Here is a 17,238-nt window from a genome sequence, read left to right on the forward strand (position 1 = left end):
GACTCAGATAATAGGTTTAAATGAGCCCAAAATGTATTTTTTTCAAAATTTTTGTTTTCAAGATTAATTTAAAAAAGTATACAATATGACGATACAAATTTTAATTTAAGCTTCAATAGATGCAATAGAATAGCATTCATGACAGATAATAATTCCGATTAATGAAATTTTTCCAATAAAATGTTTTGAACCAATAAAGTTGCATTAAATTCAAGAATACTAATATTGATGAATTATTCAACTTGTTTTGATGATTGTTTTCAGTTAGTCACCGACATCTGAGCTAGAGTGAATTTGTTTAGGAGATTTTCAAAATATTCCTTATTGCCATAAAAATAAGGTGGTGTGCATGAAATTTCGCCAAAAAAGTACTCTTTTTCATCAAATACATGTTTATAGAATAATATCTTCTTAAATTCTGGGTCAATTTTATCTTGATATTTTTCCCAAATTAACTTAATCCCTGATTGAACGCAGATAAGAACATCAAAAGTATATTTAGTGAGATATACTATGCTTTCTTGGTGAATATCCTCCCAAGACCAAGAATTTTTGATTGCAAGCCTATATTTGAAAAAATTTTCGCGGAATGGTGTAATGTCTTTATAGGTTTTGTTAGAAATGTCGGCAAATGTATTTATACATTCAATTTTTTCTGCTTTTGAAAATTTGTCCAAATCTAAATATAAAATCATTCCTACATAAAATCGTTGGAAATGAGTATAAAATTTGTATATATCTCTTTTTGAAACAGTGAATTCGATATCTCTAAAAGTGTTATGTGCTCCGAACATATCGCGGGGTATTGTTACAGACTTTTCAATTGGATATAAGCATTTAGCGCAAATACTAAGATATAGTTCCTCGTTTGCTTGGTTTGAACAGGTTAAATGATGATTATCAATGAGCATTATAAAAAAAAGATCGATTATTTTGGATTCAAAAAGTTCAATAGGATTGTGTAATAATTATCAACATCCTATAGCCTTCAAATGTATCACAAAAATTTTCTGTAACCATTTCTCTCAAATTTTTTGTAAAAAATTTAAGGATTCACTCAAACGATATAGAGTATTCAATTTTTAAATAATTTACAAAATCAATAAATCCGTGTTTCCATAGTAAAATACTATAATAACCCCATTCGTTACTACATAGTGGTTTATAATTTCTTTTTACAGACAAAATATCAACTTCTCACCTAATCATTTGCGACATAAAGTTAGAGATGTCATAAAAATTGAGAGAGTATGAAAGTGGTAAGTACATACATTAATTTCTTCAAAAAAAGTCGTAAAAAATATATAGAGTGCACTTACCACATTCTGACATCTTTTCATATCATCAATATATGACTTATTATAATACCAAACAAGTATAAAAGCTTTTATGGGGTCATACAATAACTTTTAAAGACCAAAAATATTAATTCTTCACCTTAGAAATTGGGTCATAAGAATTTGAAATTACTAAACTTGAAATCATATTATTCGCGCTTGTCTCTCAAAATTTTAGGTAATTGAAAAGTTGACACATGAAGAATATGATTTCAAGTTTATATTTTCTTAATAACGTAACTGAAAAATAAGCCATATTTAAATGGTCAAGTCTTCTCCCGCTTTTGAGAACTTTTTCATGCAGAATTCACACCCATCATTGGCAAGGCTATTCAATTTTGAGAGCAGGTAAATAAGTAAAATATTTTCCAACTACGCTAAATTAAAAACAAAAATGAATGTAAAAGAACAATAAACTAAGATGAAATGTTTAAAAGATGGTGAAAAGATAAAAGAAGGTGAAACTTTGATTAAACAATCAAATAAGCAATTAAAAAAACAAAATAAAGAGTTGGCCAAATAAAAAGAAGCCAACAAAACAAAGACACGAAGTCTTGTAACAGTTAAATAACAAAAAAAATAAAAATAAGCAGTGAAATTAAGCAACAATTGGAACCAGTTGCACGCGAAGTGGACGAACTGGTGGTGAATTGGAGTATGGCTTGCTGCCGACGGAATTGTTGGCAACGTCGAGTGAATGTGTTTCCGCGAAGGAAATTTTTGGTAAATTCGAGTAATCGGTTTCGTTTGGATCACTGAGGAATTGGGAGCACAAAGCTTCATCAACAGTGATCCTCTGGGATGGATTGTACTTGAGCATTCCGAGAATTAAAGGAATCGCTTCAGCTGACTCTCCAACGAGGCATTCGCTAAGAATTCCTTCTAAGGAGCGGTCACTGTCGCGAACCATGTTCAAGAGGTTGATGTTTGAGCATGAATTATTTGCAAAATCGTTTTCGTTTGGTTTTCCGAGGACAAAAACGATCGCAGCGAGTTGTGAGATATCTGAGGATGTTAGAGGACGGAATAATGGTATTCCTGTAAGCATTTCGAATAAAATTGCACCAAGTGACCAAATATCAGAAGAATAATCGTATTGTGTGTTACCAAGGATGATCTCTGGTGCTCTGTAACCTGGTGTGACAACTCCGAGTGTTCGTTGGGAGTTGCCTTTTGTTAAATCACGAGATAAACCAAAATCACCAAGTTTTACAACGTTGTCACGTGTAATGAAGATGTTGGCTGGCTTGAGATCTCTATGGACGATGTTGAGATCATGACAAGCCTTGACTGCATTGAGAATTTGCTTGAAATAGCATTTTACAGTTTGTAATGGAAGGCCTTTAGTATTTCTTGAATGGATGAGGCCGTCAAGGTCAAATTCGCAGTAATCAAATACCATATAAGGCTCTTCCCCACTGTTTGAACGAAAGATTTCTCTTAAATTGATAATATTCGGATGTTTTAAGGTCTGCAAGTTGGATGTTTCACGGTAGAAGGCCTGTGGCAATGCCTGGTTCTGGTTAAAGATGCGAACCTTCTTGATCGCAACTACTTCTCCGTTTGTTGGATCAATCGCCTTCATAACGTTACCGTAACATCCCTGACATATTTCTTCGATTGCGCGGTATTTCTCAAAGATAGAAACCCGATTCTGGCGAGGTCGAGTTGTTGGTAGTATGTTGAAAAAAAACGAAAAAGAAAAAAATTGAAAAATAATCGTTTGACTAAATAAACTATTGAATTAGAATTTTTAAAAGTGACATGCGACCACGTGAATAAATAAGAAAATTTTCTAAAGTTTGGATGTGAAAATCTATAAGCACATGATTAAGACCAAGTTTCTTTCAAAATTTTGAAAACCGTAGAAAATCTCAGAAATTCAAGTTATGTGGTTTGGTATATTTGGTCTTTCCATTATATATATCACTTAGTTTAAAAGATAAATTTGTAATAAACAGAAATTCATCAAAAGTGACAGCTCTCAATTTTTTGACATTTGTAAATTCTAAATTGAATGAGAAAAATGAAATAATACTAAGCATAATACAATATTCTAGATTTAATTATAATTAGGAAAAAGTTAGTTTTGAGAGTACTTTTCATAGGCATATAGAATGAAATCTTCTGAAAAATAATATCACATAAACTCATATTATTTTCTAATATATAACTATTTTATATAAAAATCAAATTCAATGATCTTAAAAGCGAAGGATAAACCTCAAAATTTACGAATATAATGAGTGAGAATATAATGCTTATCTATCATAAAACCATATGAAATATCAATTTTTGCTTTACGCCTAATTTTTGACGACAATTAGCAAAAAATGTTAAATGTTAACACTCAGTCCATTTGAATATGAAAAATAAAATTGACTTTGATTAAATGTTTTTATTTATCATGCAATTCTTCTTGCGACCAAAGATTTGAATAAAAGTTCAAAAAATAAGATAGCTTAAAAAATAATATACGGTAGTGTTTACTAATAGATGAATAGTATATAAATTCTATTAAAATGGATTTGATCCAAAAAATATATAAAATTTGATCATAAATAAAATCGTTTTTAATTACTTCTTCATTTAAATTATAACAATTATTTTTGGTTTTATATTTTTTGGATCAAATCCATTTTAATAGAATTTATATACTATTCATCTATTAGTAAACACTACCGTATATTATTTTTTAAGCTATCTTATTTTTTGAAATTTTATTCAAATCTTTGGTCGCAAGAAGAATTGCATGATAAATAAAAACATTTAATCAAAGTCAATTTTATTTTTCATATTCAAATGGACTGAGTGTTAACATTTAACATTTTTTGCTAATTGTCGTCAAAAATTAGGCGTAAAGCAAAAATTGATATTTCATATGGTTTTATGATAGATAAGCATTATATTCTCACTCATTATATTCGTAAATTTTGAGGTTTATCCTTCGCTTTTAAGATCATTGAATTTGATTTTTATATAAAATAGTTATATATTAGAAAATAATATGAGTTTATGTGATATTATTTTTCAGAAGATTTTGTGTTCTTCTTCAAAATTTTATTTTTTATTAAAAAGAATCTTTACAAAATATACATTTACTTTAATTAATATTTAAAAACGTGCTCTATCAAAAGTTCCAAAAATTCAATATTTTAGCTTTTCTGAGGTGTCACTTTTGATGAATTTCTGTTTACAACAAATTCAGTCTTTCGATCCAAAAAAAACATGAATTTCAATAAAATTTCCAAAAAATTGAAGAATTAGTCAAAAGTTTATAAGCATATGATTGTAAATGATGAGTAATGACATATCTAAAAGGAAATATTAGTTAACTCAATGATAATAAGAAACAAAATTTTCCTCTATCTTATCCAACAATATTTGTAGGAACTATCTTATAATATATGAATTATACAATAAAATTATCTTTTTAAAATCGCACATATTGTCTTCAATGAATCAGAAAATTGATTCTAACAAATTTTTGAACCTTATTATTCCAAAAAAATCAAGAATTTTCAAAAATGAAATAAAATATTACAAAAATGCTTAGGCATTTTACCAAAACTGAAAAATTTTGAAAAAATTAATCAAAGCAAATTGCTTTCTGAAAGCCATGGCAGCATCGTGCAGTCAGAAAAATCTCGAAATTGAGATATTTTTATATCGAATTTCATCATTTACTCAACTAGGGTTTCCTATTGTGAGTTATTCAATACGTCAATATCTTAAAGTCAACAATCCTATCAACAATCATGCTTTATCAAAATTAAAATCCTTTCTACTATAAACTTGCTATTTACACCTTTCATTCAGCATCAAAAGCAAAAAATCAGAAGAACCCACCGATACAATTGGAGAATTATCAATCCTTATTTTGATTTAATCAAGAAACTTTACCATAAAAGATCAAAATGATTAACTTCATATGAGATCTGAATAAACAATCATAAGTGAACAGTCTCGTCGAAAATTACCGAAATATTTTAATGAAATAAACAAGTTATTTTATCTCCATGAATTCCAACTCTTCTACTATACGTATTTCATTTTCTTCTTAGATTGCAATTAAACACATACATTTTAAAGTAAAATGAGTATTATTTTAAAAATAGTTTTTATCTCAAAATTAAAAGGAAATCATTCTATGCCAGCACACACAATATTCCTATTCTCCCTATACAGAGTCTCTTGGACTCAAATTCGGTCATAAACCTTTTTTTTGAATTGGCAAATTTGGAGAAATGACGAATAAAAAATGTCACTTTTTTATTTAAAGACAAGACATTTTCATTTAGAGCTGGATCATAAATCAATAAGTCGTCTAATTTGCCAAATCGACCCTTGACAGAATCTATTTACTTGGCACTCACTTTTATTGTTCTTTTTCCAAGGAAATGAATTTCAAACGTTTATTGCATCAAGCAAATAAATTATCCCAACAAATGCTTTTACAAACGACTTTTCTCATATACGCCACTATCCAATTCAATCATATTGCTGTCTTGTGGAATTTTTCGAGTATTTAATGACTTGGTTATCCCTCTAGAGATTTCTATTAAAGACAGCAATTTAAAACTTAGTTACATCAATTCGCTCGTTATTTATCCCATGAATTATGAATGTTAGAGATGATTTTTTCCAAGTAGAAGAAATTTACAGATACACGAGTTCAAACCCAAGAAGTAATACTCTCTTTAACTCCATACCTTCATTATGACTCGAAAAAAAATTTCAAAAAAATTCATCAATGAAAAAAATTTAAAAATTCAGGGGCAGGCCGGAATCGAACCGACTACCCAGGGATCTGCAATCCCTTGCTCTACCGGTGAGCTACTACCCCAATTACATAAGATATCTTCTGGAAAAGCTCCAGAAAAGTTATTTTTCCAAAGTAATATTATCGAATTTCTAAAAAGTCAAATTTTATACCATATCATTGTGCAATTTGAATAGTCATAGGTTATAACTAGAAATTATCTCTTTTTTATTTATATATCTTGAAATTTACAAATTTATAATTTTTTTATCTGAAGATATTTGTAGTTTTTAATGAATATAAAAAATCTATTCATAGAGTTAAATAGAAAAATGAGATTGTTCTTTTAAACTTTCCTATTTTAGAAATAAAAATTGTGCATATGCAAAGAATGGGAATGAAAAATAAGAGATCCGATTCCCAGAAATACATACCGACGTAAAATATCCGTATAGTTCAATACCATAGAAAGATAATTCCATAGTTCCGCAGGTATCTTTTCCGGCGCTTGAAATTCTCAAATATTTCAGAATTCTTTCTTCTGGAAAAACATACTCTCTAATAGTATCAATATCACAACCACAATTCTCTTCACTTTTTTTAGCACAAAAAGGAAGATTCGTATTCATGATATGCTTATAATTTTTACCATCCAATGATGATTCTATTTTGCTCGCATTGAGATATCTCAAGTAAAGTCCATCCCTTATTTGAATCTTTCTAACGCTCACATATGTCTTTGGAAAAGACAATGTTAGAGTTTGAGTAGTAGTACCATAAGATACAAAAGCTCTTGATGAATTCCAATATAAAGCATTTGTACAATAAGCATCATAACCAAGAAAACTGGTAACATTAGAACTACTGCACGATATATATGCTTTTTCAAGTCCATTACTTTCTACAAGTGTTGACACAAGTTTTAATTTCATCTTTCAATTTGTGAATTTGATATTATGAGCATGAAATATTCCCATTTTCAAGCACTTTACCCTCAACATAAAGGCGAAACACATGATCAGTTTAGAAAATCATGTGAAATAGATTTCGGAAGGAAAAGCTTGAAAACAAATTTGTGAGTGTCAAGCCGCCGTATCACGCAATTTCATATTTGCTTTATTATCAATCTAATTAAAAATAAAATAACTTTTATTTTGAGAATTGTAAAATTTTTATTGAATTCATTATTTTCAAAAAAATGGAATTAGAACCTATTCAAGAATTAGATGAAGAAAACTATGAAGAAGATATGGATGAAATGTCCATGATGTCTACTCTTCAGAGATATCTCACAAATATCAGTGAAAGCACATACGATGAACTTGATTTGTACTTCCATTCAATTCCGTTATCACAGAATCCAGATTTCTATCAACTTGTTATTGATGAAATCATTAGTGCATACTCAGTCAGACCTTGGAATTTGAAACTGCTTGCAAAATTATGTTATTCTATGAAGGACCATGAAGGATTTAAAGAGAATTTACTTGCAACTGTGTTCAAAGCAGAACTTGACTTCAGAAGAGTTGAAAATATGATCACTCGTGTTTGCCTTCTCAGAGAATGTTTCAATTTAAGATTGACTGACGTTAAAACGCTCGTTACATGCCTATCAAACTTCAAGCGCAACTATTCAAACCTTCCAGAAGAACTTTTCATTCTATTTATTTACTTTGCTCCAGAAATTGAAAAGCATTACAACGAAATTTACAAAAATTTGATGGAATACTTCCGTATATTACATGCAAATTGCAGAGTTCCACAAGCCTACCAAATGTTTAAGAATTTCGAGCAACTTAAAGAAAATGATTGGCAAGGTCTTCATGATTGCATTGAATTTGCAGGCACAAGCGAGAGTATACAATACGCAATACGTCATGACGATCTTGAAAAGTTCAAAAAAGTCTGTCCAAACGTAAATACTCGAATTCCAAAGAGTGCTTTTGAACAATGCGCAATTTCACAATTCGTCATGGTTCCTCTTCAATACGCTACGCTATTCAACGCTACAAAGATCGTTGATTACATACTTACTCAAAATCCTGATATATTAAACACAGGACCAATCAGCAGCGGCGATTTCTATGATGGCAGAGTCGAAGCTGTTTACGATGGCAAGGAAAGTCCGGAGTACGAACAAAGCATTGCCCTTGCATTTGCTTATATCAGTAATCCGAAGTTAGCAATCCGCTACGAACAGATGAATTTCGGAATGGCCGCTGTAACCAAATACACAGCCGCCTTCAGAGCCAACTTTTCAGTTAATTACGAAGAGACAGATAATTACGAATGTCTTTTTGCAGCCGTTCGAAACAACAACCTCGAAGCAGTTGTCAGTTATCACAACAGCGGCTGTGCCATGGATGTTCGGTCAGATAATAACATGCTTCCTGAGCATATTGCCGCTAGTTTAGGACATTCATTTATTTTGCAAGTTTTGATGAGTTTCTCCGACCAATCAATTTTCAATGTTGATGACGAGGAAGAAGAAGAAGCTGAGCCAGGAAAAGGACCAACATCTGAAGGTGATTATTTCGGAAGACTTCCAATACATCTTGCTTGCATCGCAGGACATTTCGATGTCGTTCAAGTTCTTGCGAAAATGAATGTTGATATTAATTCAGCTGATAACATGGGAAAGACATGTTTGTTGTTGGCTGCTGCTTCTGGACATACAGCAATTGTTGACTTCCTTCTGAAACAAGGTGCTGAACCTAATGCTAAAGACAGAGAGGGATTTACACCTCTTTTGGCTGCAGCACAGAACGGAAGAACAGATTGCGTTAGTTTGTTGGTTAATTGGCCAAATGTTGATTGCACTGCAACTGCTGAGTTCGGAACAAACGCTTTGCATATCGCTGTACAAGGAAATTATTTAGATGCAGCTGAAGAACTACTTAAGTCAAAGAAATTCCCTCCAAACGGAAAGGATATGATTGGAAGAACTCCAGCGGATTTCGCAACTTCAAAAGAAATGTTAGATTTACTTGATCGATATTCTCAATAAAGAAATAAAATTTAGAAAAGTTGTATAAACTCTTTTATAAATTTATCAGGCAATACAAATTTTGCTTCATTTATAAGGAGATGGGAGAAATTTCTGAAAATTTTTGACATTTTTTTGTTATCAAAATCATTGTCTCAGTCTTCCTTTCAATAAAGATCAAGTACCGAAAGACATATGGGAAGAATACTACGGGACACCAACAGAAAATTATACAAATATCACAGATAACACAAAACCAACAATTTCTAAAAATTTCTTTTTACTTTCTTCAAATTTCATTAATTTTTCATCAAATGTCATTAATTGCGAAATCGATTCAATTAAATTACTACATTCGATATGTACTTATACTAATATTTCACGTAATGAAGGGGAAGGTGGCTGCATCTTCTTCAATGGTAGCAGTTCCATTGTTCAAGACCGATTTTGTTCTATTAGGTGTTACACGTCAGGCGATGGAAAGCATTCATACACGGATGTTAAAACATCCGCAAACAAAAATTTCGTCAACTTAAGTTCTCTCTATCAGTGCGGTCGCGATAACACCAGGGATTCCAGTATATATCATAATTTTGGGATTAAAACTCTTATTTCTACAAATAACACTAAATCAAGGTGTAAACTCTTTGCAGGCTATCATTTTCTATTTGATCCAGTTAATATTACCTTTTGTTGCTTCGTTTCTAATGATAACCATGAATCAAATCCATGTTGTATGGCTCATGTTGGAAATCTTGATTCATTTGTTAAAAAATCAATCTTCAGAAATAACTCAGTTCAGTTTGAGGGTGCTTTTGCTGGTCTTGTTACATCTTCTTGGGAGTCAAATGTTACTATATCAGAGTGTATTTTCTTCGAAAATAGCGCAAAATATTCATTTGGTGCATTTGTTAATGGTATTCTTACAGTTATAAACTGTATCGGAGATTTGTCTTCAAATAGTACTTTCGATGGTACAGTTAATACAGAAAAAATGAACACAGATTCTATTAATCTTAGACTTTCTCTTCTTTCATTAGGTAAATGTGAAGCAGAAAACCCATTTTCATTTGAATTAAGCTTGTTTGTCAGTGAAAAGAAGAGAAAACTCTATTTTAGATTTAATTTTACCCTCATATTTTTATTTCTTTCAAAAAAGTCATAAAATTTTTGAATTATATTCATCTGTACGTTATTTTTTTTCCCTGATTTATGAAGTCTGAACAGTATTTATTTAGCATTTATGAAAATATTGATTTTTTCTATCCAAATCATTGGGATATAATAATAAACAAATCAAAATGACAGAGTGTGTAAGCATGAAAAAGATTTCAATCGTTTTGAAGTAATATTTTTAAATTTTCCAAAGGTAAAAGATAAAAATGTTTATAAAAAATATTTATTGACAAATTAATAAGAGCTATATGATTGTAGTTCATGCAGTAAACTTGACATCCGACAACTTCGCGTTCTGATTATCGAAAGTATCAAAGACAATCAGTTTGATTACATCGCCACTGACTTGGTATGGAAGCATAAATGTCTGTTCTCCAGTTTCTTTCTTTACTTCGAACCTAGAAGTCATGATTTCTGGAGTTCCATTCTTATAGAAGTATAAAGCGAAGTCTTTGATGGTTGCCTCACTATCCTGGCATATTGTAACTGCTGAGAATGTCTTAACTTTCCTTGATTGTGTCTCAAATGTGTAATTTCCAACTGAATTTCCTAAGTTCCAAACTCCATCAACTTTTTCAATGGAAACACGTTTTTGTTTCTTAAAGATTACGTCTAATGCACGTTTTAACAATGTTCCTTGAATTGCTGGAAGTCCAAGTGGTCGAATTTCTGTTAATATCATAGATAAATTCTTCTTATCTTCAATACTTACAACTTGTGGCTCGGCAGGAACAAAGCTTTGTTCAATTGATTTGATCCTCTTTCCAATATCCTCGATTTCCTTTGTATTTTGATCGCGCTTGTCTAATAACTTATTGTATTTGTCTTTAACATAATCAATGATGCCATTGATCTGTTTAATAGTATTATCCCACTTATCTTCTATTTCTTGAGTGATTTCTACATAACGATCAATACATTCCTTCTTTGGAACAGGGGTTGGAACCGGTGTAGGAATTGGAGTTGGTGTCGGAACAGGAGTTGGAATTGGAGTTGATGTTGGAACAGGAGTTGGAATTGGTGTAGGACGTGGAGTTGGAGCAGGAGTAGCAGTTGGCTCTGGAGAAGGTATTGGTGTTGCTGTTGGTTCTGGTGTAGGCAATGTCTTTGGTTGTGGTGTTGGTTTTGGTTTAGGAACGGAACGCGGCTTGAGGTGACTGATAAGCTTCCAGAAGCCACGAATTTCTCTCTGTATAAAGTAGCCAATGTATTCAAAAATACATTTCATTCCGAGCTTGAATAAATCAAATATAGATTTCAAAATCTTCTTAATGAATCTGAAAGGTGCAAGCAGGATTTTGCCGAGGAATTGTAAATCACGTTTAAGATCGAAGTTTTTGAAATGATCGTAAATTGCTTTCAATGAAAAGAAAATGAAGTTAATACAGTACTTGATTGGATTTACCACGAATTGTTTGAACAGGCAAACAATGAGCTTGAAAACCCACCATAAAATTCTGAAAGGCAATTTAATTAAGTAAAGGAATCTGTTTTGAAATACTTTCGGATTGTAGCCCACCTTTATTTTCCCTGCATTCGATCCGTAAACATTCGAAGCAGTGTTATAAGAGTCATCTGGTTGCGAATTGACTGATATAAACAGTGAGAATAAAATATACAAAACAAACATTCGAAAAAATAGAAAATTAATTTTTGCGCGGGCATATTGACAAATTGATTTTACATTTGACACGTAAATCTGAGGATGTTTTATTGTCGTCTGGAAAAAGTGACAAAATTATTATTGTCGTCTAAAAAGGTGACAAATTATTATTGTCGTCTGGAAAAGTGACAAAATTATCATTGTCGTCTAAAAAATAGATTTTTCAAGCATGTTTCGGTACCTAAATAAAGGAAGAACATCAATTCCATCTATGTATATAGTATGCAAACACGCATGATATATGGAGTAGCTCTTTATCTGGCTAAAAATCCTATTATTTGAAAATTCGCATTGTCGTCTAAAACCGCCAGACGACAATAATAATACCCCCGTAAATCTATGGGTTGAATGGGCGTCAAATTTTATGTAAATATGAATTGTTATTAGATTTAGTATCTCTATTATACACTAATTCGTTTCCCGTAAATATTGGCCATTTTCTTGAATGTTTTTGTTTTCGCTTTTTATTGAATGGAAGTGCACAGATAGGCAATGCATAACTGAAAGTGGTGTCTTCCATACTTCTTTAGAATATGGCAATGATTCATCTAAGAAAATTGCAATTGATGCGATAAAATCTGTTAATAATTACTCAAAAATACCTACATTTATACTTGGACCAGGAAACGGACGTACAAATATAGTAACAGAATTCAAAGTTTTTAACGAATACATAAAAAACACAACATTTTATATGCTCGGGTACCGAGGTATCGATTCTGACATAAAATTAGAAGACTCTGACATAAAAACACTAGCTACAATCTCTGAATCTAAGATTACAGATAAATTACTCCAAACAATTGCAAATAGAACTTTCAGTAAAGTGAACGTCAGCAATTTTTGGACTCCTTCACGCGCACTTGACATTGTCAACTTTATGAAAGAAGAAAAAATCCAAATGGCCAACGTTATTTCAATTGGCGAAACCGGATCTTTAATTTGTCATCAATTACTTAGTGATTATCATGAATACTTTAATAGATTCGTAATAATAGGATCATCTGCTCCATCATTAGTCCATAATGAAACTACTCCTCGCTTACTTGGAACATATCGAAGATTATGTCGTGAAGATCCAGCAAATTGTCCATATCAGAACATCAGATGGCTTCCATACGATATACCATCATCAGTTCTTTACGCTTTCAAGGTTTCAAGAGAAAGAGTCATTTTTGCAACAGAACATCAACTTAGAAACCCTAAAGCAGCTGCAACAGCATTTGATTTATTACAATCCATTACAGATAACTCTAAAATGAGCTATATAACCTTCAATACCCTTCCAGGACCAGAGTTGTTAACTTATCGCTGGTTAGACGTTGCAATGCACCTTTGCTCAACACCACAAGACAGATCTTTCTTTGCACCACTCGGATTGAAGCATGTTTGTAATTATATGCCACAACTTTCGAATGAATTTAATCATAAGTTTAATTCTCCAATTTTATTAGTAGTTGGTGAGCTAGATCTTCCAAGAGTTCAATATGTATCTGGTTTCTACAAGAATAATAGTATAAATTCTGAAAATGTCGAAGTTATCTTTTTGAATAAATCAAATTCAAAATATGACTTCGGAAGACCAGATATTGCAACAGAAATATCAAGATTCTTGCATACAGGGTTAGTAAATATATCAAATATCAACCAAACACAGCAAATTGTTTGGAAAGATTCATTTTCAGCAACAACATTCACAAAATGGATAATTGGTATCTCAGTGTTCACAACTCTCGCCATATCTGCTTTCGTAATGAGAAATGGAGGAAAAGAAGATCTTAGCGAGAGAAAAGAAAGAATTCGCCAAGAATGGGCAAGGAATCAACCAAAAGAACCAATTCCTGATATAAAAATATCAAAGAAACAAGAAAAGCAAAGAAAAGATAAAAGAGATTAGAGATTTTTTTTAAAATAAATTGTTATTTTTATATTAAATTACTGTTTCTTTTATAAGTTATCCTCTAAAACTCGAAGACATTAAGAAGGACAGATCTGACTGAAACTGTCCTTGAATCGAAAAAGGAATTCAAAAAATTTTTGATAAATTTTCTAAATTCCACCATCATCTTATGCGTTCTTTATAATATTTAGCACAGCACATATTACTAAACATGTCAAAATTTCATTCTCCACCAGATTTCAAATCAATTTAAAGCAAAATCTGGAAAGAGATACGGATTAGATAACAAATTAATCATTTATCCACTGAATATTAAAATTTGGCAATCTAATAGACTCAGAAACAGTTGGATGATTATCGGTTACTTTTGACAATCTCCTGTCCTTCCCTCAATTTTTCAGAAGTAAAATTTTTTGAATCCGATTTTATATCGCGACCAACTTTCAACATTCAATTATCAGATTCTGATCATGTATTGATTTTTATTGTGAATCTGATTGCATATGATGAATAAAGAAATTTGGAGAAATTGAAATAATTTCTCCAATTTATTGCATGAGATGTATTTTTGCCCTCAAATGCTCTACAAAACATACCAAATAGAAGAGTGTACTATAGTGTTTGAAAATATACTTCATATAATCTCTTTTAATATGATATATTGAATATATAAGTTTTATTAAGCAAACAATGCGTTGTGATATAGCATTGATTTCCTCTCTTATGTGCTATTCTTGCGATACTAATATACCATTTAGGTTGTAATTTTATGAAATCGTATCAAATCAAACTTTTTCACATTATATAACTAAGTTTATTCGGAAATAGTAACTACAAGCTCCTTTAAAACTAATGTTTTAGCTTTAAATGTATAGTTCAGGGAAATTTCCTGATCTTTGGGAAGAAATGGAGTTCAAAAATTATTATCCTCTAAAAAACACCTATGAACATAAAGCCACATCAATAGAAAACCTATTCCATACACATAGAATGAAACAATCCTTTGCTCAATCAATTCGTTAATTTCAATTTCATGCATATCAGATTAAAATTACTAAAATATTCAGTAAAAATGACATTTCTAGCTCTGTTAATCCAAAATTACTCAGACTAAGCAAAATCGAAAATCAGAAATTTGGATTTTACAACAAGAATTTTTAAATAGTGGATTAATATAGAAAATCAAATCAGAAAAGGATGGATAAAATTGTTCGCAAAAATCAACGTCTAACAGCTTTGAAAGATGGCTAATCAAAAAAAGAACACTTTTTAAAAATTTTCAAAGAACTTTTTCAATGAGATACCACAAAATTTAAGAGAGAAATAGTGTATCTGAGATGTAGTTAAAATGTTGGAATTCAAGAAGTAAATTCAATACAATTTTTCGGAGCTTTTCAATGTTAACTAAAGATTTTTTGTCACGAATTGAAGGAAAATTTATTGATTATATATTAATTATTAATATATAATAAGAAAAATCCGAAAATCTTTTGAACACAAGTATCGGTTATTCTGAAAAAGTAATCATAATTGGTGATGTCTCAGAAGACTATCCACATATGTATGCTCGGATCCGGTGGTGTCGGCAAGACAGCTATTACACTTCAATTCGTTAGAAACGAATTCTCTGAAACTTATGTCCCAACAATCGAAGACGAATTCCAGAAAAACATTTCTATTGATGACGAAACCGTTGTTTGCGAAATCGTAGATACAGCCGGCCAGGAAGACTTCAAGGAGCTTCGTAGCCGTTACATTCAAGAATGCGAGGGCTTTGCTGTCGTTTATGCAGTTGATGACGAGTCTTCACTCAATTTCATTAGCGAAGTTTATGACGATATCGTCCGCGTAAAGAATACACAGAAGCCACCTATTGTCATTCTTGGTAACAAGTGCGATCTTCCAGCACCACATGCCGTCCCACTTGAAAAGGCCAAGGCTAAGTCCGCTAGCTCATGGAATAACGCTGAAGTATTAGAAACATCAGCTAAGCAGAACAAGAACACTACCCTGAGCTTCGAAAAGATCTGCCGCCTTGTTTTGAATAAGAATGCTCCAGCTGCTAAGGAGGGCAAGAAGAAGGAAGAAGAAAAGGGTTCTAGCGACGGATGCTGCGAAATTCAGTAAGAAATTCTACTAAATGTATAAAGGTAATGTACATTCCACTTTTATTTTAATCCTTTTAATAATTTTCTAAAGCTGATTGATATTAATAATAAACTCGTGGATTAAAACAAAACGATTTTGTATTAACAGGAAATCTTCATAAGAGTTTTTTAATTTCACCCAAAATCTTAAAGGTTTCTTCCATCGCAATCGTTTCTCAAATTGATGGCCAGACAATTGCGTGAGACATTTCAAGCTGGATAATGGAAAAATATACTCGGGTTTTGTTCACTAATTAAGGGTTTCGTTTTGCTAAAATTGTCACTTTTATAGCATATTTGTTTTTGGATGTTTTGCGAAACCAAAAAAAAACTATGATATACAATGTGTGTGTAAAGAAAATACTTTATTTACTAGTTAAAAAATCATTTGGTATTGATCAAGTTTTTTTTTCTGGATAAGATATTATATGGATAATTGGATGGAAAATACAATTATATAATCTTGTACCTGGTTTAATTAAGCTAATTGTCATCAGAAACTTGTAATTTTTATGAATTTCAGATTTTCTTTTCATTACTGCTTTTCTTAATATGTCAAGTTCTTATTTACGTTATAAAGTATGATATTTACAAATATCAAGTTATCATGTTTTTTGAGAAATTATGAGAAACAAACAAAAATGAAAAAGATAGGAATAGCAATGAATAGTGATGTGGGTATAGAAAATGTAAGAGATATGAATGCAAAGCAATCAGTATTTAGGATATTGACCATAGATTTCGAAAAAAAAATGCTGCATATTGAGCGAAAACTATGATTATATTATAAGGCTGTCATTTAAAGCATAATGAAACTATTCCCTTTTCATTTTAATCGAATAAGATAGTAAAGATTTTTGAATTAGCTAGAAACTGATGAGATGTTTTCACAAATCAGATTTTTAATCTCTATAATGCATAATTCACTCAATATCTCAATTTTGATATTGCGAGATATTTTTGCTATCGGTTTCGCAATTTTGACACAATAGCAAGAGGGTTCTATAAGCATTATTATCAACGTAGAATCTGAATATCATATCAGAAAATGTCGCAAATCTGACATTTACCCGACCAAATAGCAAAAATAATTGAATACTTTTCGCAAAAACTTTAAAAATCGATAAAAATATGAAATATAGATATTAAAGAGACTTTTTATATAATATTCATAAAGATTTTCCAAAAATATGATACCGCAAAATTAAAAAAGTGACGTCTTGAGTGGAGTCAAAGGTCGAAATTGCTAGCTAAATGTTTTTTTAGC

At 31.1% G+C, this 17,238-nt stretch overlaps 5 protein-coding genes and 1 non-coding gene across 6 annotated transcripts, besides 3 other annotated features; 3 read left to right on the plus strand and 3 right to left on the minus strand.

Annotated features, from left to right (window-relative positions):
* Positions 1 to 1,306: 1,306 nt before the first annotated feature.
* Positions 1,307 to 1,332: a mobile genetic element.
* Positions 1,333 to 1,752: 420 nt separating this feature from the next.
* On the minus strand, positions 1,753 to 3,174 carry TVAGG3_0820030 (cyclin-dependent protein serine/threonine kinase protein; the record flags this gene model as incomplete). The annotated part of the gene is made up of 1 exon (XM_001300290.2): positions 1,936 to 2,922. The coding sequence occupies one exon, from the start codon at positions 2,920 to 2,922 to the stop codon at positions 1,936 to 1,938; it is 987 nt and encodes a 328-aa protein (XP_001300291.1).
* Positions 3,175 to 3,288: 114 nt separating this feature from the next.
* Positions 3,289 to 3,325: a mobile genetic element.
* A 1,175-nt stretch (positions 3,326 to 4,500) lies between these two features.
* Positions 4,501 to 4,538: a mobile genetic element.
* A 1,573-nt stretch (positions 4,539 to 6,111) lies between these two features.
* On the minus strand, positions 6,112 to 6,183 carry TVAGG3_0820060. The gene has a single exon. It is a non-coding gene; the product is annotated as a tRNA-Cys (tRNA).
* Positions 6,184 to 7,297: 1,114 nt separating this feature from the next.
* On the plus strand, positions 7,298 to 10,261 carry TVAGG3_0820070 (myotrophin family; the record flags this gene model as incomplete). The annotated part of the gene is made up of 1 exon (XM_001299590.1): positions 7,298 to 9,106. The coding sequence occupies one exon, from the start codon at positions 7,298 to 7,300 to the stop codon at positions 9,104 to 9,106; it is 1,809 nt and encodes a 602-aa protein (XP_001299591.1).
* A 259-nt stretch (positions 10,262 to 10,520) lies between these two features.
* On the minus strand, positions 10,521 to 11,894 carry TVAGG3_0820080 (mannose-6-phosphate receptor family member family; the record flags this gene model as incomplete). Its single annotated transcript, XM_001299589.1, has 1 exon — positions 10,521 to 11,891. The coding sequence occupies one exon, from the start codon at positions 11,889 to 11,891 to the stop codon at positions 10,521 to 10,523; it is 1,371 nt and encodes a 456-aa protein (XP_001299590.1).
* A 471-nt stretch (positions 11,895 to 12,365) lies between these two features.
* On the plus strand, positions 12,366 to 13,824 carry TVAGG3_0820090 (uncharacterized protein; the record flags this gene model as incomplete). Its single annotated transcript, XM_001299588.1, has 1 exon — positions 12,370 to 13,821. The coding sequence occupies one exon, from the start codon at positions 12,370 to 12,372 to the stop codon at positions 13,819 to 13,821; it is 1,452 nt and encodes a 483-aa protein (XP_001299589.1).
* Positions 13,825 to 15,338: 1,514 nt separating this feature from the next.
* Positions 15,339 to 16,447, plus strand: TVAGG3_0820100 (GTPase protein; the record flags this gene model as incomplete). Its single annotated transcript, XM_001299587.2, has 1 exon — positions 15,361 to 15,951. One exon carries the CDS (start codon positions 15,361 to 15,363, stop codon positions 15,949 to 15,951), a length of 591 nt encoding a protein of 196 aa, XP_001299588.1.
* Between the last annotated feature and the right edge of the window lie 791 nt (positions 16,448 to 17,238).

This window comes from Trichomonas vaginalis, chromosome VI (assembly GCF_026262505.1).
Source record: "Trichomonas vaginalis G3 chromosome VI, whole genome shotgun sequence".
NCBI lineage: Eukaryota > Parabasalia > Trichomonadida > Trichomonadidae > Trichomonas > Trichomonas vaginalis.